Source organism: Malania oleifera, chromosome 3 (genome assembly GCF_029873635.1).
Source record: "Malania oleifera isolate guangnan ecotype guangnan chromosome 3, ASM2987363v1, whole genome shotgun sequence".
Taxonomy (NCBI): domain Eukaryota; kingdom Viridiplantae; phylum Streptophyta; class Magnoliopsida; order Santalales; family Ximeniaceae; genus Malania; species Malania oleifera.
In genome coordinates, this window is record NC_080419.1 from 100,578,468 (window position 1) to 100,605,195 (window position 26,728).

The following is a 26,728-nucleotide window of genomic DNA, read 5'->3' on the forward strand; positions in this document are numbered from 1 at the left end:
TAGCCAATAAATCCTCCACCAACTCCAGATGCACCCAACTCTCTCCAAATAAGCCAAAAAAGATTATTCCACACCCTCCAAGAAAAGGAACAATGAAGGAACAGGTGAGAAGCATAATGTTCAAAATAAAGAGAACAACATCCAGAGATCAAGCCTTAACAAGCCTCCTACTCTGCAGCAGAATGTTAATGTGAAGTTTATTGAATTATTTTGAACAACCAACCAAAAAAAAAGCCTTAATCTTTAGACGATATTTCAGCCATTCAGATAGATCTATGAAGTGGGGAAGACAAGTTTTAATTGGTTAAATGCTTAAAAAAATTGACAAGAATGCTCCCCAAAAGAATCAAGAATCCAGGAACAGTAGTCCCTCCTTTTGGAAAGAATCCTACCGTCAAACAAACTTAATGAGGAGGCAAGCTCAAACACCTCCCTATCATTAAGAGAAAGGGTAATCCCAATACAAACAACCCCAAAAGAAATAAAGAATGAAGAAATAGATTCATTGCGCAAAGAATGAAATCTATACAAATGGGGAAAAGATGAACAAATCAATGAAACCCCCACCATGATTAAATATATATTATTTGCATTAATTAAGAGTAACTGAGTTTCAGTGTCTCACATCAAAGGGTTTCCCTTCGATTTGTGCTAATTGCCAGAGATTCTTCTCCATCAAGGTTGTTGTTCAATATTATGGTAGATGGATAAAGAAGATAGCATTGTGTGTGTGTGCGCGAGCACACACGAGAGAGAGAGAGAGAGAGAGAGTCCTGTCACACACTGAAGAATTGAAACCATGCACCAGGCACAAAATATTAACCAAAATTAGCTATATAAAAAATAATAAAATATTGCATGCATACCTCTTCCAAGCTGCTGCAGTAGAAGCAATTGGCTGCATACTAATAAGCTCAATGGCTTCTTGAAATTTTATGCCAGGAACTACATCAAACAATACCTGCGACAAAGGTATCCCACTGCAACTGATTACCAAATACCCACAGGAGAAGAAGGAAAAGAAAGACGAGTATTAAGCAAGCATGCCAAGCATTAATAAAGTTCATAAGCATATCATACCAACTCATACACTAAAAGTTGAGTGACTAATTCACCTTTTAATTTCACTTAGTGGTGCATACTTTTTTCCAATATCATGCCATACAGAGATACTTAGTAGACAGCTGAGTTAAATCAGGACATCAACATATATATTTTTTTATAGCAAAAGAAATTCATTGAGAAAATATAACTCCAATCAGAAGGTTGATAAGAAGTTCTTGAATAAAAAAAAGGAACCCTTTTTACCCCCTTCAATCATAATTTGTTGAACATGTTGCCCTTTTCACCTCACTCATACCCCAGTCCGTCCAAACTACTTGTCCTCAACGTTCAGGTAACCACAAGCCCACCTCATCAAGCATTTGTTAAACATCAAATTTTTTGCCATTAATCTCCTTCACAGGAGAGACAAGGCTCACAAAATTGCATCCTTTCTATGACCAACTACCTCATCCTATTTACCCGTCCCATCGTCCTGAAAAAATGGGTACACCTAAACCTTCTAGTGAAATTGTTGGCACATGAGAATTATCACTTACTAAATCAAAGGATCCTAAAACATATCCTTACTGTTCTCAAAAATCATGCAGTAATAATCTAGCAACACACAAATTCAACATGAAAGTTTCTTTTCTTAATAAACAAAGAATGGTATTAGAAGAGGGAAAGAAGATACAGAAAAAGAGGAGAAAAATAATAATAAAAAAGCAAGGAGACCAAGATGCCCTCCCCTTTACAAAATGAAAAAGCAGCTCAAGGAAACACAAAAAAAGAAGAAAATTAATGAAGCAAAACCTACCAATCCCACTTAAGACTTTAAAAAAAAACATGACAGAAGAAACCATTCACCAAAACCTATAGTGATGGAAGCACCACTGTAATCCAAGCAAGTTATCAGAAGTGGCCACACTTTTAAAAATTCCGGCATTCCACTCTCCAACAAAACACACCAAATAATCATTCATAAGAGTGCACCACAACTAGCCTTTCTATCCTTTCCCCTACCAAATCCCCTAAACATAATTGTGCAGGAAGCCCTCAACGTGGAGAGTGAAACCTAGTTTTCACTGAAAACACCAAATAACTTATTTCAAACAATCAGAGTGAAAGAACAGTATAAAAACAAATGTGAACACGTCTGTCCACACCTCAAACAAAGGATACAAAAGTCACATGACAAGGCCTTAATTAGGTTTTCTCTTTTGAAGCAAGTCATTCAGATTAATTTTCTCAAAGACTGCAGCCTGGGAAAAACCTTTTTTAGGGAACTTTAGCCTTCCAAGTCAAGGAGTAAAAGGCAAAAAAGCAGCAGTAGGATCATGAATTAAATAAGAAGAAAAGAACTTGCAAGAGAATTTCCTAGAAGAATCTAAAGCCCCAAACCCTTTTTTATCACTCCTCAAATTCACATGAAAAGAATCAAGCAAATTGGTCAAGACTTCCAACTCATTAATATTTTTTAAGAAATTTCATTGATAGATTAAGAATTTACAGAAAGGAGAATAAAACATCTCCCCATAGAAACTATGGGACAACCCAAAATGAATATACAAAACAGAAAAGGAAAGAAAAGGAAACAAATAAAAACCATATATCCCAAAATCAAGCCATCAGATTGTGCCAAACTTTCAGAACATCCAAAAAGCTCACTCCTTTGAAATGCCATAACCAACAGACCACAGTGATGCCATGTAGTGAATCTTTTCTCAGACCAGCATACCATTCAACTTCTTCCCCGAACAATACATGCCTTGCGTTCCCAACATATCCTCCAAAACACTAAAAAAAATAATACGTTTCCATAATGCAATCCTGTCCTTTCTCCTTCCAAAACCAACAAATGAAATAGCCAAAAAGTACTCCACTGATTCTGGGCAAACCCAGGTTTCTGCCAAAACACCAAATATAACTTGTTCCATGCCCTCCAAGAAAAATCACAATGCATAAAGAGATAAACTGCTGTTTCCGAATTATTATAACAAAGCACACAAACATCTGGAGAAAGAGCCTTCAATGGCCTCCTAATCTGCAACAAGTTACTGGTATTGATTCTATTAAACAAGACCAACCTAATAAAAACCTTAATTTTTTCTGGGGCATTTGCCTTTCAAATAGAATAAAGAGGAAAAGAAGAATTAGAACAGGTCAAGAAATCGCAAAATGATTTACGTGAATAAACCCTCAAAGGATCCAAGGACCAAGAACGGGAATCCATTCAAAAGAGGTAATTCAGTCTTATGGTTCTTCATTATCTGTCTACGGCCTTTTGTTTCTAGGTGCTCATTTTATTTAGGCTTTTAGTTTAATGCTTCAAATCAGCGGCGTGATTATTGGCAAGAACTTATTGAATCCATCATTTGGACTCATAATATGACAATTATTCAACAAAATCAACAAGGACAGCTCATCCAACACCCCATCATTAAGAGATCTCCTATAAATGAAAATCCCAAGAAGCCAAAGAACTACCTGAATCAACAGCAAAGTAAGAATTAACACCATTCTTCCCTAAGCTCAAACAGAAAAGATGAGGAAAAGAGGTAGATATAACAACATTTGCCAACCAAAGATCTTTCCAAAAATGAAACTAACAACCCTTTCCCTCTAAATCTGACAGATCTCCACAGGTTTTGTGAAGAACATTTAAAACTAGAGTTGGTATCCCACCCATTCTCATTCAACCCAAACTTGCTTCTAATGACTCTATGCCGAAGGACCTCTAGGGGAAAACGCCAAAGTAATTAGCTAAGAGAGCAGTGTTTTCAGACACCAATTTTCCAGACGTACCCGCCCTCCAAATTTGACCTACACACCACATCCCAACTCACCAAATGAACTCTATGACCCCCTACTCCTGAGCACATCTCTCATAATTTTCTCAATCTTACAAGCAATTCCCATGTCTCTTAAAAATTGACAAGTAATACAACAGGCTACTACAAACATGTCTAAATAAGAGTAATTCTACCCCCAAGAGAGAAAATCGCCCCCTTCCAACCATCTAAACACTTTGCGACCCTTACCACTACTTGATTCCAAAAATTTACAAATCTGAGGAATTGGCCACCAAAGGGACCCATGTCAAAAGTCAATCCAACAAACCACATCCCCCATCAAAGGACCACTTCAGCACACTCATTTAACACATTAATAGAAGCTAAACAGTTATTCCCCATGTTAATCTTAAGCTCAAACACAAACTCAAAAACATGGAGATACCCCCAAGTACTCTTAAAAGAAGGATTGGTCATCTGAAAAGAAAATGGCGTTATCAGCAAACTGAAGGTGTGAAACAACCACTCCCTCTCTCCGCATAGCCAGCCCTTTCACTATACCCTATACTCTGCCCTAACTGCCATATACTCAAAACATCAGCTACTAAGGCAAACAAAAGGGGATAAAGTGAGTCACCTTGTCTAATACCCTTCAAGGCTCTAAACCAAGACTTAGGTTCACCATTCACTACGTCCAAAAAAAAAAAACACATTGAACATTCAACCCCTCATCCACCAAAACCATCTCTCACCAAACCCTTTCCTTACAAAGATTTTATCTAGGAAGCTTCAGTAACTCTATCATAAGCTTTCTCAAAATCAAATTTAAAAATGAAACCCTTCTTTCTTCTCCGAATATCCTCAACCACCTCATTGGCCCATATGGCATCCACTATTTTTCTACCCCCCATAAATGCACTTTGAGCAGCAGAAATGGTCTCATCAAGCACCACAACCTGCCTATTAGCTAATACTTTTTAGATAATCTTATACACATTAGAAACTACACTAAAAGATCTAAAACGTACCATGGTGATAGATCCGCTCTTCTTCAGCACCAAATTAGTTAACATGGAGTTAATACTCTTGTTCAAAATCACAATCCCATAGAATTCATTAAAGACTTTAAACAAATCTCCCTTAATCAAATCTCAACAATCTTAAAAGAAAGGCCATATTAAATTCATTCGATCCAGCAGCCTTATCCGTTTCCATCCAATGCAGCACTCCTCACTACCTCCTCCTCAAAAGGTCTCTCCAACTGAACATCTGATCTCTAGAAATGGGATTTCACTCTAATCCCTCAATCATTGGTCTACAAACATCCTCCTTAGAATATAGGTTCAAACAGAATTCAGTGACCTCAAAGGCAATTTGGCTAGGACCAGAAATAATCTCTCCCCTTCCTACATCCAATTCCCTAATCAAGCTCTTCCTTGTTTTCCCATTTAAACTAGAACTGCAATCACCATATTTGACCCATTTAAACTTAGTCAATTGTCTCCAACTTCTCAATTCCTTAAAAATTGCTTCTTCCTACTCATTGTTCAAATAGACCCTTTTCGCCTCCTCCCTCTCCGAGAGCTTTACATCATCTTCCTTCCAATCTACAAATCCAACTCACCTAAAATGCTGTTTTTTTAAATCCAAAAATCACCAAAAACCTCCCTATTCAATTCTTTCAACTTCTCCTTTAGTAGCTTCAATTTCCTCATAAACCTAAACCCTTCCACCCCCTCTCCACTTCCTCTCCCCAAGAGCTCCTTAGCAATGGCTGCAAAATACCATGATCCAACCACATACTTTCAAACCTAAAAGGAGTAGGGCCCCAAGAAACCTTATTTTGATTCCAACATAATAGGGAAATGATGATTAGAAGTAGGCCTAGGGAGAATAGTTTAGGAGAGAAGAAATTTCATCCTCCCACTAACTACACAGAAAAATATATCAAGCCTACTAGTGACTGACCTAGCCCCTCCGACAAACCAAGTAAAGATAGCATTTCCCAATAGGAGATCTCTCAAGCCATACTCCCAAATAAGAGAGTCAAAATGCTGCATGCTAGCTATTACCCTCCCACCACCATTTTTCTCCCCCAAAAACATCACCACATTAAAGTCACCACCCACAATCCAGCTACGGGAACAGAAACCAAAAGCATAATAAAGCTCATCACAAAAAAGAACACCTAAAAGTTGGTCTAGAAGAACTGTACACAAATGAAAACCACCCCTCCATCTCACTTCGACCAAAACAAAAAGGGGAAAAAGCCCCACCAAACTATCCACTCTAGAGATAAAACGAGTGTCCCACATAAAAGGGAATACCCCCTAACGAATCCCGAGAGGATAAGAAGGCCCAATCCTTACTTAACATTCTCATCTTTCTCTCTCTCATTAAGCTTTCTTCTAAAAAAGGAAATTCCTGGAATGCCCATCCTCTTGCAAAAAGGCAGGAAGCGAAAATAGAGGATTCATGAAGCTTTGATAATCGAAAAAGGCGAGGATACGGATGGGCCAAAGGTGCCTCCTCCACCCAATGGTTCGCCCAAAAACAAATTTTCTCCGCATTACCAACTCTGCATTGGACAATATGTGGGGAGGGGGGGAATGAATGATAAATCGAAGACATAAAGTTGAAAGACTCAATTAAGTGAGATTTTTTTTTCTAATAGGGAAAGATGTATTCATTGAAGAGGAAATAATGTACAATTAGGAGAAAAAAAACCTCCCATAAAAGGAAGAAACCAAAATAGACTACAAAACAATCAAAATAAAATTGCTTTATGATCTCTTTGAAGATCATAAAAAGGCAGCCCTTTAAAACCGCCAATTGCAGAACACTAGAGGGAAGACAAGTATTAAATCCTATCCTAAAGAAAAAACACAAATTCCTCTTTCCAAAAAAGATACAAGCATTCCTTTCCATCCAAATACCCAATAAAACTACAAATGCACCACTACTCCACAAGACTAAATCATCACCACTCTTCTCAAAACCTATAAAAGAAATGCGTAATAATTTCTTCATTGAATTTGGGAAGCCTAGTTCTCCCCAAAAATAGCAAATAGCTTATTCTAGATCCCCCAAGAGAAAGTCCAATGCAAGAATAGATGCAAAGCTTATTCTAAGCTATCAAAATAGAAGAAACAAACATCTGAAGATAATGCCTTCAAAAGCCTCCTACTCTGCAGTAGATTGTTGGTGTTAACTCTATTAAGAACAACCAATCAAGCAAATGCCTTCATTTTAAAAGGGTCTTTAGCTTTCCATATGATATTGGAAAGGATTTAAAAGATTTGGCCAAATGCTCAAAGAAAGATTTTGAGGAATAGAAAATGAGGAATCCAAACCCCAATTCTTACTATCCCTCTCAATTAAGAAATGGCAAACCTCCAAGAGAGAACGTTGCATGTACTAGTTTGCACAACTAAAAATACAATAGTGATTTTATTCTCTTCGAAAAAGGCATTGACTTGATGGAAAAGGGAAGAGTCAAGTTAAAAATATTCCGAGTCATAAGTTCAATTTTAGAGCCAACACGTTACTCTATTAAAGAAAGTGGAAGTACACATGGTTCAAGATACTTTCAAATTTGTTAAAGCTTGATATACATTATTGGCACACAACCTAATATTTTAAGCTTTTAGGTACAGTGGTAACCTAATGTCAGACCCTTGAGTAGTTTGACAATGCTAAGTGTCACGAGCTAAGCTTGTTCAGGGCATTATGCTTGCCTGTGACCGCTTGCCTCGTGTGTTTGGGATGGGTTTCCATCATGTAAATACTAGTGTAGGGTTATTTTCCAGTATTTATTTCATTGTAAGCCAAATAAGGCAGTATGACTCCTCGATCACTTTGATGTTTCCTAATGCCAGAGTGAAAATGGCCCAGAAAGCTCTTTAGGGGAGGGTGAGTGTTCATCAGTCATTGTAAAACTCACTAGCAATTGTCAACGTGCTTAGCCTACTTGCCTCCCTCGCTAAGTACAACATGTCAACGGAGGATTTGTTAATGAATTACGTTTACTTCAATATTTACTGCTTGGTTGCCACGGCTTTCATGAATTGATTATTATTTCCGCTGCTATCTGATTGAATGTTAATGAAAGTGCTTCGTGGATGAATGTTGGTAAATGATAGGCTGGCTAGTTAAGCAAGAGTACTTTAGCTAGCGCCGCACGGCCCTTCACAATGGTGTGAAAAGAGGCGGACCGTGACACTAAGGCACACGACACAAGAAACTGATGTGCCAAGGCAGTAGCTTAAGATAGCCTGTCATGGGTTGCCTTGACATTAGTTGGTTGGATATTCTATGATGCTAAAGGGGGAGCACATAAATGTTAAGTTGCCTACTCAACATGGTCAAGGATGGACATGGTTGGGGCCATGGTCCTTGACAAGGTTTCTTACGGTGGCTGGCTTCGGTTGACATGATTGGATGGCTAACTCGGTTATGTCAAGTGCCTCATTGACATGTGTTGTTGTTAGGACTTAGAACAAGCCATGGATAAGGGGAAACCATGCTTGACACGAAGTGTCTCATGGGTAGCATGCATTATCAATGTCAAATGCTTGCAAGTATTGACATGTTGACCAAGCAAAGCCGTTACATGATAGTTTCTCCTTGTATGGCTGCAAACAAGCTTGGTTAGTGGGTAAATTCATGGGTTGACATTTGGGCATATTTTTAGCCGCTTATTTGTAAGCATAACTTGTTTTAACCTTGTTGGCAAATGTTGGTTGTGTCCAACACAACCTAGGCAGCTGGGGTTGTCAACTGTAGCCCCTACGTAGTTATGGGTGTCAACAGTGTATCAATTTAACATGTGGGCGGCATGGGCACAAGGGGACTTTCATGCACAGTGTTCCTACATATGTTAAGAGTATGAATTCCTTGTCTTTGAATAAAGAAAAGGTTGGTAGCTGTTGCTCATATAAATTTTGCTGACTTGTTATTTTTGTTTCAATTGCTAGCCTCGCAAGACTTAACCGACGAATCTACGTGTGTGTGTGTGACATTGGCTTAACCAAGTGTGACACTTGGTTCCATCGCAATGTCAAGTTGTGTGTTGTGAACTTACACCTTATGACAATTGGCATTAGAGCCTGGTTCGGTGATGACGAACTCAAGTTGGTGGGATCGTTTGGATCGGTTTGGTTGTCCACAAATTGATGATGTAGTTCCATTAGCGGTGCAATGTGAGCAATTAACCAAGGAATTGGTTGAATTGCAACAATAGCATGTTGATTTTGTGGTTGCTACAAAAGCCAAAATATCAACGTGTTGGATGACATAACAAACCTTACAAAAACCTTGAATGGCAGACTTGGCTTGATAGATGGTGACATTACTTTTGTGAAGAGGGCCATCTCCTCAAACGCTAGTGGAGGTGATACCTCTCACAAAATTCCAGTTCCCAAACCAAAATCCTTTGAAGGAAGTCACAACACGAAGAACCTTGAGAATTTTCCATGGGGCATGGATCAGTATTTCAAGGCTGCTCATGTACCAAAGAATGAGAAGGCTACCATAACATCAATGTACCTTTCGGGTGATGCTAAGTTATAATGGCATATGTGGACAAAGGATGATGCAAATGCCGAAAACCCTCAAATTGAGACACAGGAGACCTTGAAGGAGTTGTTGAAAGATCAATTCCTTCCTTGCAACACAGCTTGGGTCACAAGGGATGCCCTTAAACGCTTGAAGCATACCAAAATTGTGCAGGATTAGGTTAAGGAATTTAAATCCTTGATGTTGGACATAAAAAACATGTTGCGGGAAGATAAGTTGTTCAATTTCCTTTCATATTTACAATCGTAAGCACAGATGGAACTACATAGACAAGAAGTGAAAATCTCCCTACAGCCATTGCAGCACCAGATGGCTTGGTTTTCTAAATCAACACCAAGACCAAGGGTCTCAAGGCCAAGACAAAGAAATACAAGGATAAGTGTAAGGCCAAGGAAGAGGAAGAGAAGGGGAAGAAGACGGAAAAATGAGAGAAGTCCAAAGGTTAAGGCCACAACTAGAACAAAGGGAATGATGCTTCTCAAAGTTCCTAGAAGTTTGGTTGTTTCATCTGCAATGGTCCTCACCATGCCCGTGAACCAAGAGAAGTTGAATGCATTGGTCGCCTCAAATTCGTAAGATGGTGACTCGAATAAAGAGGGGCCTTTGCATGTCAACCCACAAGTGATGTTGATGCCTCACGTTGCTGGTATCCTAATTTTAAATGAGAAGGCATCTTGCTTTGTTCCTACAATGTATAAGGATCCAAGCAAGAAGTGTGGCTAGAGGAAGATAGGTGTCACCTCAGTCATGCAATTGAATGATGGATTGAGGAAGGGGAACTCCACATTCTTGGCTGCACTTGTGGAGATCGAATCAAACTAGATGGTGGAAGATCCTGATGTGGTTGTAGAACTTCTGGGAGAGTTCTCTGAGGTCATGTCTGCAAAACTCCCAACATCTCTCTCACTCAAACATGCAACTAACCATCAAATAGAGTTGATCCCTAGTGGTAGACCTCTTGCAGAAGCCCCTTACAAAATGGGACCTTCGGAGTTGGCAGAATTGAGGAAGCAATTGGATGAGTTGTTGAGTGCAAGACTTGTTCAACCCTCCAAGGCTCCTTACGGTGCTCCAATGTCGCTCCAAAATAAGCAAGGCGGTTCACTGCAGATGTGTGTACATTCTTGGCCCTTGAACAAAGTCACAATAAGGAACCAACATCTAGTTCCCAACATGGAGTTGTTGCTCAATTGATTGGCCAAAGCATCATTTTTCACAAAGCTAGACTTGCAGTTAGTCTATTGGCAAGTGAGGATTGCAGAGGGGATGAGTCTAAAACGGCTTGTGTGTCTCAATATGGCTCATACAAATTCCTAGTAATGTCATTGACTAATGCCCCTGCAACTTTTGGTAATTTAATGAATGATGTTTTCAATGAATTTATAGATCAGTTTGTTGTTATCTATTTAGGAGGCATTGCTGTTCACAGCAATTCTTTGGAAGACCTGGTGCAGCAGTTCAGAAAAGTGTAGCTAAGTTGAAGAAAAGCCAGGTGTACATCAAGAAGGAGAAATGTGAATTTTGTCATAAAGAAGTTACGTTCTTGGGACATTAGGTTACCAAAAGACAGTGCCATCGCAGTGTCAAGTTGTGTGCTGTGAACTTACCTGACACCTAACATGGTATCAAAGGCGGTTACCACAAGGTCCTAGGTTCTAGACTTGTTTCTTCATTTTATTATATATGGTATTTAAACAATAATTGTATTCCCTGTAATGGGTATTTATCACTTGTTTATCTTTCCACGTGTTGTCGAGCACATGCAAGGAAGTGTTAAAGCTTTGATATACATTGTTGGCACACAAACTAACAACTTAGGCTTTTAGGTGAATAGGTAACCTAAATAAATCATTTCTTATAAAAATAAATAAAATAAAATAAAATTGAAATAAAATAAAATAAAAAAGATAATTAAATCATATGTTGGAACAAAAGGGTCTACTGTATCACAAGCTTCTATAAAAAAAAATGATTCCGTAGAGAATCCCCATTTTTTTTTTAATAAATAAAGAAATGTATTAAAAGAGAGAGCGTATGTCAAAAAAATAGAAAGAGGAAAGAAAAGTCAAAGGGCAAAAACGAGAAGAACCCTTTACATCAATAGGAAAAAGTTACAAAGAACACAGCCTAAACCAAAAACCAAGTCAATGTAGCAGAGCCAACAAATCCCACCGCAGGCCTTCCAGATAAACATGACAGAAAAAACCATTTGCCAGCACCCACAGTGACACAAGATATACCATACCACCCTCCTCCAAAGCAAATTGTTAGCAGTAACCACACCTTTGAAGATTCCAGTATTCTCCCCAACCAAACACACCAAATAATAGCCATAACAGTGCATCGCCATAAATCTTTTGTAGCCTTTCTTTTGCCAAAACCCCTAAAAGGAATGGTACAAAAGGCCATCAAAGTGTATGGATAGACCTAGTTTTCACCAAATATACCAAAGAATTTACTCCAAATAGCCAATGTGAAAGGACAATGAAGAAACAGATGTGCACAAGTCTCCACTCCTCAAACAAAGGACACAAATATCACAGGACAGGGCTTTATTAGGTCTTCTCTTCTTAAGCAAATCATCGTTATTAATTCTTTCAAGTATCACAGTCCAAATAAAAGCTTTTATTCTTGAAGGAGCTTTAGCTTTTCAAATCAATGGATACAAAACAAAAGGATCTGTAATTGGACTCAAATCAAGTAGGAGAAAAAAAAAGATTTACAAAAGAATTCCCCAGAAGGATTGAAACTGCAAGCCCTTTTTATCACTCCCCAATTGAACATGAAAAGAATCAAGCAACTTGGTCAAAAGAGCCAACTTATTAATCTCACTCTCTCCCTCATTAAGATTTGTCCCGAAATGGAAGTTTCAAGAAGTCCATCTTCTTAAAAAAGAAGAAAATCAGAAAATAGGGGTGTCATGAAGATCAGATAACCAAAAAAGGCAAGGGAATGTACTAGACAAAGGCATCTCACCCACCCAATGATCCTCCCAAAATCGAATGTGCCCCCTATTACCCAATGTACACTGGACTTGAGAAAATAATCACAAATCGTACAAACTTTCAACAACTAGAATAAGTAAATGATAATTCCCACTTTAGCATCCCACCCATTTTGTAGTATTTCAAATTTACTAAGAATTACCTTATGCCGAAGAGAATTAGGTTCTAAAGGAAAGCATCGTAATGATTTCCTCGCCAAAGAGATGCTTTTGGACACCAAATCACTCACACCCAAGCCTCCCTCCCTTTCAAGCCTACAAACAATCTCCCTTCTACAAGATGGTCTCTACCACCCTCTCCCCAACTTGACCATAAGAAATCTGTCATAAATTCCTAAAGCCTCAGCACCAAACTCACAGGAATCCTAAAGAGAGAAAATTAGCACAAAGGGATGGAAGACAAACAAGCATGGATAAGGGCAATACGACCCCCCCTAAAGTGAAGAATGCTCCTTTCTACCTGTCCAGTCTCCTAGCCACTCTTTCAAAAACAAGTCCCAAAAAGAGCCCGCAATTTGATTAAATAAATGTATAGGAAGGGAATGGGAGGAGTTCCTACCCAGCATTATGTTCAAAACAGACTTGGAAATTCATTTTTTTTTCCTTGGCATAATATTTGGAATGGAAGCTCCCCCCTCAAGGACCAATCCTTGCACTTTTACCCACTGGATTCCAAGTTCCAACAGCGATGACTTGGTTTGCAAGTTTGGAGGAGAGAGAGCACCTTCTAGGATTTGAACTATAGAAGGAATCCACACAATTAGGAAATGAAAGACCATGTATGAATGTGCAAGAGCTTGTGCCTAGAATGTGGCATAGGCAAAAACACAGCGACAACATGCTTGGACCTTCACACTTCCCTAAGTCTCAATAAAAGGGCAACATACAAGCCTTCAAAGTGCTTGGGCACACCCAACCCAATATGCACAAAAGAAACTAAACAAGCTATTCCATAAGCTCCAAGCCATTGAGCAATGCGGGAAATAAAGAGAATGTGACTCATCACTACCATAACATATCACACACACACACATAACACATAAGAAAGACTTGACCTCAAATGGAAACTTGGCATTCCAAGCACAATCAACAAGTAAAAGGAGTAAAGATAGAATAAAAAGATTTTCGAGGAAACACCCCAGAACCATCCAAATTCATATCCCAAAATCCGTTCAAAACAAAGACCCATACAAGTCCAACAAACTGAGAAGCAAATAAAATCCATCAGCCTCACTATTATTAGGTTCTTGCAAAAATGAAAACCATATGAAATGCATTTCCTATCAAGAATTGAGAAATAGTATAAATTATGAAGATGGTAAGGCAAAAAGAGTAGGAAAAGAAACAGGGAAAACAGTGTTCTCTAAACAATAAATCCTCCCAAAACTAAACTCAAGAACCATCTCCCACTCTTTACTCGATAAGGAAACAATATGGATGAGATCTGGTGAAATTAAAGTTTCACAGCCTTCCATGAGCAACTCTAATTTCAATGTCAGCATCCCACCCATTCTCATGCAAGCAAAATTTACTCTCAATGACTATATGCCAAATAGAATAATTTCCCAAGAAAAAACCCCATTACCGCTTCCCCAAGCGAGCAATGTTCTTAGACTCCAAATTCACAAACCCAGCTCTCCTTCCACCTCACACACCAAAACATCTTCCATTAAGAAGCACTGTTGTCATTGACTATTTCAGAACATGGCTTTAAAATGAAGTACAAAAGCTGTTTCATCGGCATATCACAGCAACTACACAATCACAAGTCCAAAAAGTTTGGTACACAATAGAAGCTCACCCGAAGAGGACTTTGGACTGATAATCTTTCAAGCACAAAGTTCTCAACAAAAGGATCCGAACGGGCATCTTCATTTGGAAATGGCACTTGCTCTTTTCCAGATAATAGTAACGAGGATTTTGAACTCCATGATTGACCAGCATTGACACAGGCAACAAAAGAGGCAAGATCAAGTTGATAACATAAAGAATCGCAAAGATGTTCAATGCAAGATATCTGCCAAAACAAGGAAAACGGCAGTCACATATTTCTTCAGATTATTTCCTACACATTAGAAAAATTAAACCAGAAGGCATTTTATCATATATGGAGAAAAAATACCTCATCTGATTGGTTACCATATAAAGAAGATTCCTCCAGCCGAAATACTTGCGACTTACTTGTCCATAGAAGTTGCATTAATTTCCTTCTCGCCATTGTTTTACCAGACAAAAGATCCCAACCCATGACAGCTACCAGGGGCTGAAGTCGGGGAAACAATGTAAGAATCTGCACCATTTGACGTACAAAATTAGTGAAACAAATAAGCAACAGCATTCAGCATTAAATTGAAAAATGACTCACTCACAACCAAAAAAAAAACAACAGTTGCTATACTCACATATTCTATTTAAATATAATACCAGACACATACATTGCTAGCTTCCTGAAGCTGCTCCCTCTTCACAGCAGATAGAACAGTGTCCATAACACATTCAAGCATGTGCAATCCAGAAACACGAGCATAATGATACATGTCTCTCATGCAAGAATGGAGTGCCATCTTGGAGGGCAATAGCATGTCATTTGAATTTGTATCAGCCGCCACTTCTACAAAATACCTTTGAAGTCGCTTGAGAGTTGGAGGAATTTGGTTGCCATCAGGATCTCTACAACTCTCAATTTCTCCAGATATTAACTCATCCTGAATAGCCTGTTCAGAAGCATGAACCAGAGAAATTATGCAAAATTAATAACGTAAGATCAGTTACATGATTACAAGATCCAAATCTATTGCATATGAGAACAACTATTTATAATTTGCAGAATTCAGTGACAGGTATAACGAAGAGAAAAAAAATAAATTAGATAAAGAAAAAACAGATATATTAAGAGAAAAAGAGAATGTAAACAAAAGAAGACAAGAAATCCTTGAAAGAGAAAGCTAAAAACAAAGAGAAGAAGTCTAGAAGACGATCCTAAACAGAACCGCCCAACATCCAAACCAAAAAACCTACCAAGCAATATCGAAGAAAAACACTTCAGTCCCTTCCCATCATAGTTAGAGAATGGCTGGGATGCTAATGTGGATATTAGATGCTCATCCGAGAGTCCTTGGAGGTTCATTTCACATGTTCACCCTGTCTTTATTCCTTTCAAAAAGTTAAAGTGTAAACCTATTCACTTTTGGGAGGATGTTTGAGTGGGGGGTTCAGCGTTGTCTTGTTCCTTCTAAGGTTTGTTTTGTCTTTCTTCTCTTCATAATGATGTGATTTCTTCCTTTTATTAATTCCAAATAGTAACTCCTTTTCTTGAGATTTTCATTTAGAAGGGATTTGAATGATAGGGAGTGAGGAGCTTTCTTCTTTCCTTGTTGTGCTGGAGGGTAGTCATATCTTTAGTAGGAGAGATGGTAGGCGGTGACTTTTGGATTCTTCAGAGGGTTATTTGTGTAAGTCCATTTTTTATCACCTGGATTCTTTTCCTCTTAATCAGTGCACATGAAGGTTAAAGCCCCATCTAAGATAAAGGCGTTAGGTTCCCTTCTTTTCCTTTCTTTCAACAATATAGCAGCATGAATGACCCATCACAAATTTTCCCATTAAAATATATTTCAAAATGGATTAAAACATTTTAAATGAACTGTATGATTAAGACAATATCATAGAACATGATATGATACAAATTTTCAACAGGATTAGAATTAATGCTTTTGTCATACTGGTGCAAACGGAGTAGGGTGAATTCTATCCAAACTGGGGCTTGAAGTTCTCTCTCTGGCAGGATTGATGTCAACAATGAAGAGATGAACCACTTCAACCCTAAACCAGATTATATTCTTTTTGACTTTGCATTTCCTCCGCAAGCCAAGCCCATCTTAACTAGCTCTTATCCCTCTCATTCTCACATTGATTCCTTGTGAAACCAGCCTATTAACTCTACTTTCTAATCCTCCTTTCAATCCACAACCATAACTCATCCTCAACACTCCTTGCACCCATAACCAAATTCCAGTAAACTCTTTTATCCTTTTTGTATCATTACTTCATTGAAATTCACCACTACGACCATCCGACACAACTTCTATCACACCAACAGTCAGATAAGCAATCACCATTCTTTTTGAGCTGACTACAAAGTAATTTACTTAGATTTACAGGACAACGGGGCCATTTGTATCTCAGAATTCTCCAGAAAGAGAATGTCTTTCTTAGTTTTGAACTTTGACGAATTTCTTCGGCTCCTGTATTTATTGGTCTCATTTTGGTATGGACCATGTGGACATGGCTCAGGGGGTCAGCTCTTGAGGGTGATGAGGATTTTTGCAGTTGAAGCCACTGGTGAACAAATGGGCCATTTTCGGTGTTTGGAAGATTCAGAGATAAAGGAAGACACAGATCTTTGTTTCACAGAACGATTAGAGGCTACTGGATGGTGGCAACTTCTTCTGATTATGACAAAATTGTTTAACTTCAAAGATGAGATCAAAGCTGCCTTCCATCAAAGAATAGCTGCCTTCCAATCCCTTTGAACATTGGACAGCAAAAAGACTCCAGAAAACACCAAAAGAATGAGCCCAGAAAGAAAACAACAAAAAAAAAATGTAACTACTCCAAAGAAAATTAGAGAAGCCCTCCGGTCTTTGGAAATTCAAGCATTCATTTTGACCAAAGTATAGACAAAATATCTTTTTATCAAAAAATAAGAGATTTTATAAAGGAGAACAAGAGGCACAAGGAGCATGGGAAATCCTCCGAAAAAAGATACAAGAACAAGAAACAAAAAGAACCAAAAAAAAAAATCACGACCTATCCTGTCATCATCCAAAGAATAAACATGCTGATCTCGAATCTCATCCAAAAGTACGCCCCAGTCACATTCAAAATCACTATTGCCTATCCTATCATCATCCAAGACATCGCCCCACCTTTTTGATCCTTGCAAGTGGTAGCCCTCTCTCTAAGTGGCTCCTCCACTATACTTAGTATACATTCTGAATCTCTCTTAAGAATTCTTTTATGTTCTCTCACCAAAAGAATCTCAATTTTCTTCAAAATGTTTCCTCATTTTAAGCCCTGCTTGCACTTCCTTATAGCAAGCACAAATCTTTTGACTCCTCGAAGTATCTGAATTTACTCCCTTATCACCTGCATTTCCCTCCAAACCAGCAATAAAAACCCTGAATTTCATACAAGAATTATGATTCTTAGACTAAACACCCCTTATTTCATCCCGATACCTGCACGGTAACAATCCTTTCCTCTACAGGAGAAGAACCGCAGAATACTAGTTGAATTTTTAGAATCAAGCCTTTCTAATCCCATGGATCTCTTTCTCTTCTGTTTATGGAGCAACTAATTCTCTCCACTTGGCTACCATGGATCTGATTTGAAGAACAGTAAAGCACTGTGATGGTAGCATCTTGCTTCTGCTCCAAAGGTTGATGGAGTCCCACTACTCACAGGCTTTTAAAGAAGACTAAGGGCCTCATTCAAATTGGGGTGACACACTGACACTCAACCGGGATATTTGGACCAGTAAGATGGATTTTTGGGCCTGCCCATTAAGTTGGCCAATCTGAAACTTACCCGGAAAATTTTCTCTTCTTATTATGCAAACCCAAATTTGAAACACAAGTCTGGTTATAGGCCTGCTTATCTGATTGGCCCATCAGCGAATTTAAGAGGCCTCCACTGTTGTCTAACATATGGCCTGGTTCCAAAATTATCATCAAAGACCCATACCCAACCCACCCAGCCTTAATCATCCCTTCTTCCATGAAGGAAATCCTGGCCGCCTCTAGAATCAACTCCTCAACCAGAATCCTTGTCCTTAGAGTCAATTGGCCATGAATTGCTTCATGCAAAGAAGGCCAAGAGACTACCTCTTGCATCTTTAAACCCCCCCCCCCCTCTCTCCCACAGCAACCTATGCTGAAACTCCATCCTCCAAGACACCCTTCGAACGATCACCAGCAACTTCAATTCTTCTTGAAACCAACTAACACCAAGAGCAATTCTCACTGTTTTTTTTATACCTTCACCATCAGTGCCAGGAAGAGAAGATCTCACTACAGAACGAAATTCTTCCCCCAACTCGAATCTACCCATCGCCAAGGACAAAGATAAAAAACATAGTCCCCCTCCATCAATGCCCTAATTCCAAAAACTTTCCTGCTCTCATCACACAAATCTCTGTCTAACAGTTCACGTAACCCACCCAAATGCTTCGAAAACCCTTACCAATCTTCCAACAAGTGATGAAAAGCCATGCAAAATCCAGTTTTCTGCAACTGATGAAAGTCTTACACCCCGATTACGTTGCCGATTTTTCTCAATAACTAACATAGTTATATCGCCCCCACTTTATTCAATCTCGGATAGAAGCATTTCCGTTTGATCTGGACTGAACAAACTGCGACCATCAAGAACTAACAGCACCATAAAGAAGAGTGATAGTGAGATGAGAGGTAAAGAAGACTTCCCAAGAGAGAGAAAGGTTTGCCTTTATAAAATATAAAAAATAAAATGAGATAACTAATGCTGATCAAGGATTCTATAATTACCCACCTGAATCATTTGAACAAGTAGAGTGCAACTGGAGGAAAGAGCTTCACCATAAATTCTGAGCAATTTTTCTTGGGTGGCATGCCAAGTTTCTCCACAAACCTCTCCCCCTAACAGAACTCCCTTGAGAAGATATTGCAGAACCATGCTATATAACAGGAAAGCAAATGAAGATCCAAAAGAATAAGAGATGAAAACAAACATATAATATTCAACCAAATTATTTTTTAACTACAAACAAAACACAAAAGCACAAAAACAGAGAGATACATTGATCAATAGAACCCACAGTTAATCAACGCTAAAACAAATCATGGCCAAAAGAAAGAAAGGGCTATGCAATATGAAACTAAATTGAACATATTGCCAATCACAAACCTAGAAATTTCTCCTGTGAGGATAAAAAAATATATATGAATATAATATATACATACACATATATAGACACATATATACACACACATAATAAATAAAAACAAAAAAAATTGATCAATTGTGTGATTCAATTGTTCTTTATAGCATTAAAAGACAGGTGGTCTCTACTCAGCCAAACTTCAAGGTTTAAGATTTTTTTTTTTTTTTTAATGTTAAAAGAAGAATTTCATTGATAGATTAAGAATGTACAGCCAGGAGAATAGGACATCCCCTAAACGTGGTCTGGAAAATCCAGATAAAAGACGCAAAGAAACAATCTGAAAACTAAAAACAAGAGAAAAACCAACACGAACTAACACTCCAAACACATGATGCCAATCGCACAGAATATCAGAAAAGCTCACCCCTTTAAAATTCCCTTGGCCCACACACCAAAGAGAATCCAAATAATGTATTTCACTCCAAAACCAACAAATGAGAAGACTTTTTCCCTAGAAAAATATGCACATTACTCTCCATCCCCAGCCCCCAAAAGACTGCGAAAAAAGCTCATTTCCAGAGCACTGCCCTTTCCTTTTTCCTGCCAAAACCAGCAAAGGAAACAGCCAAAAAGTCCTCCACTGACCCTACCTCACCCAACATTCACCTTACCGTTCAAGCATAATCACAATGAATGAACAAATGTCAACTTTTAAGATGTGTGAACTCACTAAGAAAAAGAAACGGAAATCAAAGAGGAAGTGGAACCAAAACATTTAAGCAATCGCACTCATTATCATTCATGCAACAAGAACACAATGCGCACACACACGCAAGATCATATATAGAAGGATTTTTTTCACTCTACAATCATCCATGAATTTAACTACCCTCACCCTCACCTTTCAATGACCACTAGGATACAAACATAACTTTAGTTGGGGGTAATTCTAGTATTCACGCAATGGCAAAGCATCCCATGCACACAAGGCAAGCAGTCAAGCAAGTATAATGCCCTAAACAAACTTGGCTCATGACACTTGGGTTGCAGACTACTTGTCATCAGTCATGAAATCCTTATTTTGTCCAAGTGTTGTACGATTGGCATTATGAGTGGTGAATATGTTTTTGTCTTCCGGGTTGGGAATTGGAGGCATTAGATATGTTTGCTGTCATTTAAGTAGCATGGACACTTTTATAAAGAAGCTATATCTATATCAAAGACATTTTGCGTGTCCAAACCAACACTCGAACACACTCCCAAGGCCCAACACTCGTCCATAAATGGCACATATAATTAGGCTTTCATTTTATTTTTATGAATGAATATAATTGCAATAATAGTTTATTAAAAAACTATAATAAACTTGGACATATATAAAATAAAATAAATCATATATTAGTAGTTTTTTTTATGTATGGTGCTATATATAAAGTAACGCATTTGTATATTAAGGGTCTGTTTGGTATCATTTCTATTTTTTGTTTTCTATTCATGTTATGTACAAAAAAGAAGGGAGTTTGCAGTAGATATACAGACGTCATTAAGGATCTATATGATAGAGTAGTGACTAGCACTAAGACTGTAGGAGGAGATTCTAGAGAGTTTCCAATCACAATGTGTGTACATCAAGGTTCTACTTTGAGTCCTCATTTTTTAATTTAGTAATTGATGAACAAACTAGGAATATCCAAAATGAGATCCCTTGGTGTATGTTGTTTGCAGATGATATTGTGTTGATTGATGTAGTAAAAGTGGAGTGGAATCTAAGGTGGAACTTTGGAGGGCCACATTAGAGTCTAAAATATTTAGGATAAGTAGGAATAAGATAGATATATGAAATGTAATTTCAGTAATGTAAGGAGTAGCAATAGAGAGAAGATTAAACTGGATAATCAAGAGATTAATAGCATTGATAGATTTAAATATCTGGGATCTATTATGCAAGCTAAAAGGGAAATTGAAGAAGATGTAGTACATAGAATTAAGACAGGTTGGTTAAAATGGAAGAGTGCGTCAGGTATGTTGTGTGATCATAGAATACCCTTAAAATTAAAAGGAAAGTTTTATAAGACGATTATAAGGCCAGCTATGCTTTATGGTTCAGAATGTTGGGCAACTAAGAAACAACATGTGTAAAAAATGAAAGTTGTTGAGATGCATATGTTAAGGTGGATAAGTAGTTTAACATTAAAAGATAAAGTAAAAAATGAGCATATACGCAATAATTTAGGTATAGCACAGGTTGAAAATAAGATAAGGGAGGGCATTTGAAGCGCAGGCCTAGTAGAGCACCTGTGAGGAGTGAGTTAGTTATTGTTTCTAGCATGAGTAGGGGTAGAGGTAGGGGTACGCCTAAAATAACTTGGACTAAGGTAGTGAGGAAGGATTCAATAGCCCCAAATCTAATAGAGGAAAACGCTTTGGATCGGGTGAATAGGTGGAAAAAGATTCTTGTAGCCAACCCCACCTACTGGGACTTAAGGCTTGTTGTTGTTGATGTTGTTGTTGTTATTGTTCATGCTTATGTGCACTGAAGAAATAGATCATGATTGACACATTTGTTTACATTGCCACTTTTCTATTTCTATTGTCAATTTTCAACTTTTTGAGAAAAAAACCAAATTTTATGGTTTTCAGTTGTTTTCACAACGAATATTTTAATATTCAAAATTAACTTTTTGGGATTAAATCATTCATTTGATACAAACTTTTTAATTAAAATTAAAATTAAATGATCATATGAATTTAAAATATAATTAAAATAAAAATTTTGATAAATATTCTCAAAAATAATAAAAATAACAAAATCTATTTATAAAATATTTTTACTATTTTTCAATTGTCATGTACAAAAAGATTGTTCTTGTAAATTGAATTTTGAAATACAATAATTAAGTAAATTAATTATAATAATTTTAATTTTTACTATAGTATTTTTAATTTTCATTTTTTGTACTTTTTTTTTATTTTAATCATAACTTTTTTAAAATGTTATTTGATTCAAGGACAAATATGAGCATTTGTTTATTCAAGTTTTTAATTTGTTTGCCTTATAAATATTAACCAAATGGGTTGCTAGCTTTTGAATTTTGGATTCTATTTCAATTTTTTAGTTTCTATTTCTAATTTTCAGTTTTTGTTTTTGGTTTTCATTTTCATAATTTTTTACAATACTGAACAGCCCCTAACATGTTCTCATTGGGTTGTGTCCCACATATCAATTATTTGGTGTGTCCTATGTTCATGTCCCACATTTTAAAAATGCATTGTGCCATCATGTTCCTGTCCATGCCAAACTCATGTACCATGCCAGTGTCCATGCTTCCTAACCCTATGTTTGGAGAGGTGGATTTGCATTCATAATGAAATTTGCCCAAATCCACCCAAATCCAAATCTAAGGTTCGAATTCCATACTCCCAAACACCGCATAAGTCTTCACTGTATGGGGTTGGAGTGCCTAAGGGACGTTGGTTGGAACCTTTCCATGTTTACAGTTAGATCCTTTGAGAGCAGTGGTCTTTGAATTGACGGCCATGTCAAAATGTGAGTGTAGTCCTAATTATTGATAATCTAAGGAGTAAAGGAGATATCAATAAGTTTTGTTAGTGCAAAAAGGCAAAAAAGTAAATCAACCATCTTTTTTTGCACCAATACTCTAAAAGGCTATATTTAAATAAATTATTTATTAAAAGAAAACAAACTCAATAAAGGCTTGCCTCGAGACAAAACATGCCCAAAATGCCTTGAGGCATGGTCCAAAATACCAAATTCCAGAAAGATATGCATTATACAGTGACACTCCCGCATTTGTACAAAAGGTACACTTTTATGCATTTTTTATTAAGGCTTACACATTTTTAGGTTCATGAATTTTAAGTTAAATTCAGCTTGAAAAAAGTAACCAGGTGTCTATAGGAAAGGATTGCCCAAATCTCTAAACTCTTGTCTCTTGAAGCTAAACTTTCCCAAAATAGCTAAGAGCATGCTTGATGTCATTTATTTGGAAAAAATAAAAATGAAAAATGTTTTCCAAAATTGAACGGGCCCTTAAATATGGATCCTTTCGCTAGGCTAACGAGTCATGTCGTTTCAACTTTGGCATATTACCTATTTAGGTGTCCCCTTAGGAGATAACCCCATTGTTCTAAGATTAGATTTGTAGAGTGGCCGAGAGATTGGATGGCTGCAAAGGAGTGTCCTTGACTTTAAGGGGTCACATTACTCTTATCCACACTTTTTGTCCTCCATCCTAATGTGGTATCTTTCCCTCTTCAAAATTCCTAAGAATGTGAAGAGGCTTGAGAAGTTGATGCAGGGTTTTTTGTGGTAGATTGGTGGAAAGCAAGGCAAAGATGATCTTGTAGAATGGGAGATTGTGAGCAGACCTAAAGGGGGAGGCTTGGGTCTAGGTAATTTGATGTCCAAAACCATCTCTTTGGTGAGACAATGGTTATGACGTTTTTCTTTTAGATCCTAATTCTCTTTGGCATGCGTTAATTCACAGTAAATTAGACTACTACAATTAGGTGGAATACTTGGCTCTTGCATATCCTTGTCTCTTTCGGTTAACAAATCCTCATAACACAACAATTTTTGCTTTTCTCCTTTTGCAGGAGGACATGCTTGGGATCTCTATTTTGGGAGAAACCTTAATAAAAGGGAGACTTATGAGTTTGATCTCTTGGCCAACTTGGCTAACACTTTCTACGTTCATTTGGCGAGCAATAAAAGGGTTTAAAGCTTAAATCCTTCCAGGGAATTCTCTTGTAAGTCCTTTTTGCTCATCAGACTTGTGATACTAATGTGTTTCCTCATACCTTGTACTCTTTGACTTCGAAACTAAAGTTACCTAAAAAATAAAAGCTTTTATTTGAATTGTCATACTTAAAAAATTCAACACCAATGACTTGCTTAGAAAAAGAATACCTACTAAGGCCCTGTTGCCTGATGTTTGTATCCTTAGTTTCATAAGTAGGAGACTTGCTCGCAATTGTTTCTTCATTGCCCCTTCACTTTGTCCGTTTGGAACAAATTATTTGGTACCTTCGGTGAAAACTGGGTATACCCTCTCCAAGTTGAAGGCTTTTTGTACCATTATGTTTAGGGAGTTCGGCTAGGAAAAGGATAAGAAAGCTTTGCACTGGTGTGCTGCAATGGCCATCACATGGTGTGTTTGGTCGAAGAGGAATGCTAGAATCTTAAAATATGTGGCAACTACTAACAATTTGCTTTGGTATATCTAGCATTGCTGTCCTAGTCAGCAAGGGATTTCTTTCATTGTGTTTATCTTGAAGACTTACAGCAGGATTGGTTGGCTTTGTTTCATTTAGTTGCTTTGTGTTTTTTCTGTGGTCTTGTAGTTAGTTTTCTTTTTGCAGAAGGAGGATTTCTTGTTCGACTAATTTTATTTTCCTTTCTTGTTGTATATTCTTTTCTCTTCTAATATAATCCTTTGTTTATCAAAAAAAAAATTAGTGAATATGAATCGGTCGAACAGCACCAAGGAACGAAAACTCATGCAACAATCAACTAAAATCTCCACAATAAGCTTCACTAGAATCACTACTCACCAGCATAAGAGCAAGCATAATTCCTAGAAAGTCTGTTAGAACAATGGCACGTATACGTACCGATATTCAGCCTCTGATAATCCATAATCTAAGTGAAGAAAACGAATATGAGCAACTGCTCCTTCTACATCACCCTTCTCCATGCATTCCTTCATAGCATCCAAATGTGCCATCTGCACATTCCTCAAAATCATCCGGAAAACCTCAAGATCATCATCTTTGGAACTCCAATTCTCATCACTCTTTATAGTAATAGCTAAGCGCGAATCACAACTCTCACACAACCGAATTTGCTTCTGAATATTCCAGCACAAAGCTTCAAAAACATCAGCTGCCCCATGTTCCAAGACTGCCTTTCTGAACCACATCAACTCTCTCTCCTCAAATTCCCCAGCACCAAAACTCTCCGCACCTTCCCTCTCCTCATCCTGACCACCACCCCCAGCACTACAAACAGCAAAAACATCATCCCTCAACCTCTTGAACCCGATATCTGCAATCCGATCCAAAACCCCAAAACACTCAAAACCCTTTTCCGCAATGCTTCTTTCAGCGCTTTCCACATCAAGCTTGAGGTCACTGATATTCAAAATTCTGGATTTTATGACATGGGTGTACAAGAGAAACTCGGCACGGAGCCAGAGGGAGTCCGGATCGAGGCATGGAACTATGTCGTTTTGGATGCTTTTGTTTTGGGCGTTCTTACTTTGGGAGTTATGGAAGTGGAGGAGCAGGTGGGAGGATAGCCAGGAGAGGAAGGAGGGGGATGGACAGGAGGGAGACCATAGGACGGAGGTGTTAAGGCGGTGAGAGGCGTGGACGAGGATGGAGTGGAGGATGGTGAGGGCAAGGGCTGAGTCGCGGCGGTGGAGGGTGAGGAGGATGGCGCGGAAGGGCTCGAACTGGTTGAGGAACAGGTGATTAATCGCCAGGCGAGAGAGGAGAGTCAGCTCCTTGTCTTCCATTCAGACTCTGAAGGTTGGAGAAGACATAGACGTAGAGGTGTGCTTATGGCCGTGGAGGGGGAGACGGTTGATTGGGTTTCGCAGAATTGATATATATATGTGAGAGTTTATGCAGAAATGGTGGAGCGGCGGTGTTGGTGGCGGTTAAAGCTTGAAAATGGTGGACAGACTGCTGTGGTAGGGGTGGGATGTGGATGGGAGTGCTGTCGAAACCAAGCGATGCTGGCTGATGCCGAAGGAACAAAAACGAATTTGGGTGGCGTTTCCGTTACCGACCAGAATGGGAAGTTCTAGGAATCTGATCCCCAAGTTTCACCATATTGGATATTGCTCCCATGTTTCGTCAAAATTTCTAATCGTCACCCTCGAAATAGAAAGTGGTTGAATTTTTTCCCATTTTATCTTTATTTTAAAATAATATATTAAATAATATTCTGTTTAGAAAAATATTTCTCAAAATGATTCTAACATAATCTTACTAATAGCTAGATTTAAAGGGTCAGGATAGTTGAGACGTGGACACATGGCAAGCAAATATTGTTGGATCATCCAACGAGATTTGCTTGAAAATAGAACGGCACTTCTTACCCTCCCAATTACGTCGTCTCGTACCAAATACTCTCACTCTCTCTTGTACCCCCAAAAAATTGTCAATCCCTCGTCGCCAACCTCAGCCCCTCAGCTGTTTGTCTTGATTGATTTTCACAACGACAAAGATCATCCATCGCAATACAAAAAGAAGCAGAACATAGAGCTAAAGACGCAATTAAACATGGCTTTTGCTGCAGCGACATTTGGAAATACATGGGTGAAGACCAGAATCAGTACTCCTTCACACACTCATTCAACT

At 38.1% G+C, this 26,728-nt stretch overlaps 1 protein-coding gene across 2 annotated transcripts in view; it reads right to left on the reverse strand.

The window, feature by feature from the left end:
- The window catches only part of LOC131151883 (uncharacterized), a 150,314-nt gene extending 124,201 nt beyond the window's left edge, over nucleotides 1-26,113 (reverse strand). For both annotated transcript variants that reach the window (XR_009135793.1, XM_058103345.1), the window contains exons 1-6: nucleotides 24,974-26,113; nucleotides 18,988-19,132; nucleotides 14,853-15,131; nucleotides 14,540-14,707; nucleotides 14,219-14,434; nucleotides 867-961 (exon numbers count right to left, since the gene is read on the reverse strand). Coding sequence is in view for 1 of the 2 variants with exons in the window: in XM_058103345.1 (XP_057959328.1) it covers nucleotides 867-961; nucleotides 14,219-14,434; nucleotides 14,540-14,707; nucleotides 14,853-15,131; nucleotides 18,988-19,132; nucleotides 24,974-25,878 (1,808 nt within the window). In the remaining variant the exon portion in view is untranslated. The remainder of the gene's footprint in view (nucleotides 1-866; nucleotides 962-14,218; nucleotides 14,435-14,539; nucleotides 14,708-14,852; nucleotides 15,132-18,987; nucleotides 19,133-24,973) is intronic.
- Nucleotides 26,114-26,728: the final 615 nt, after the last annotated feature.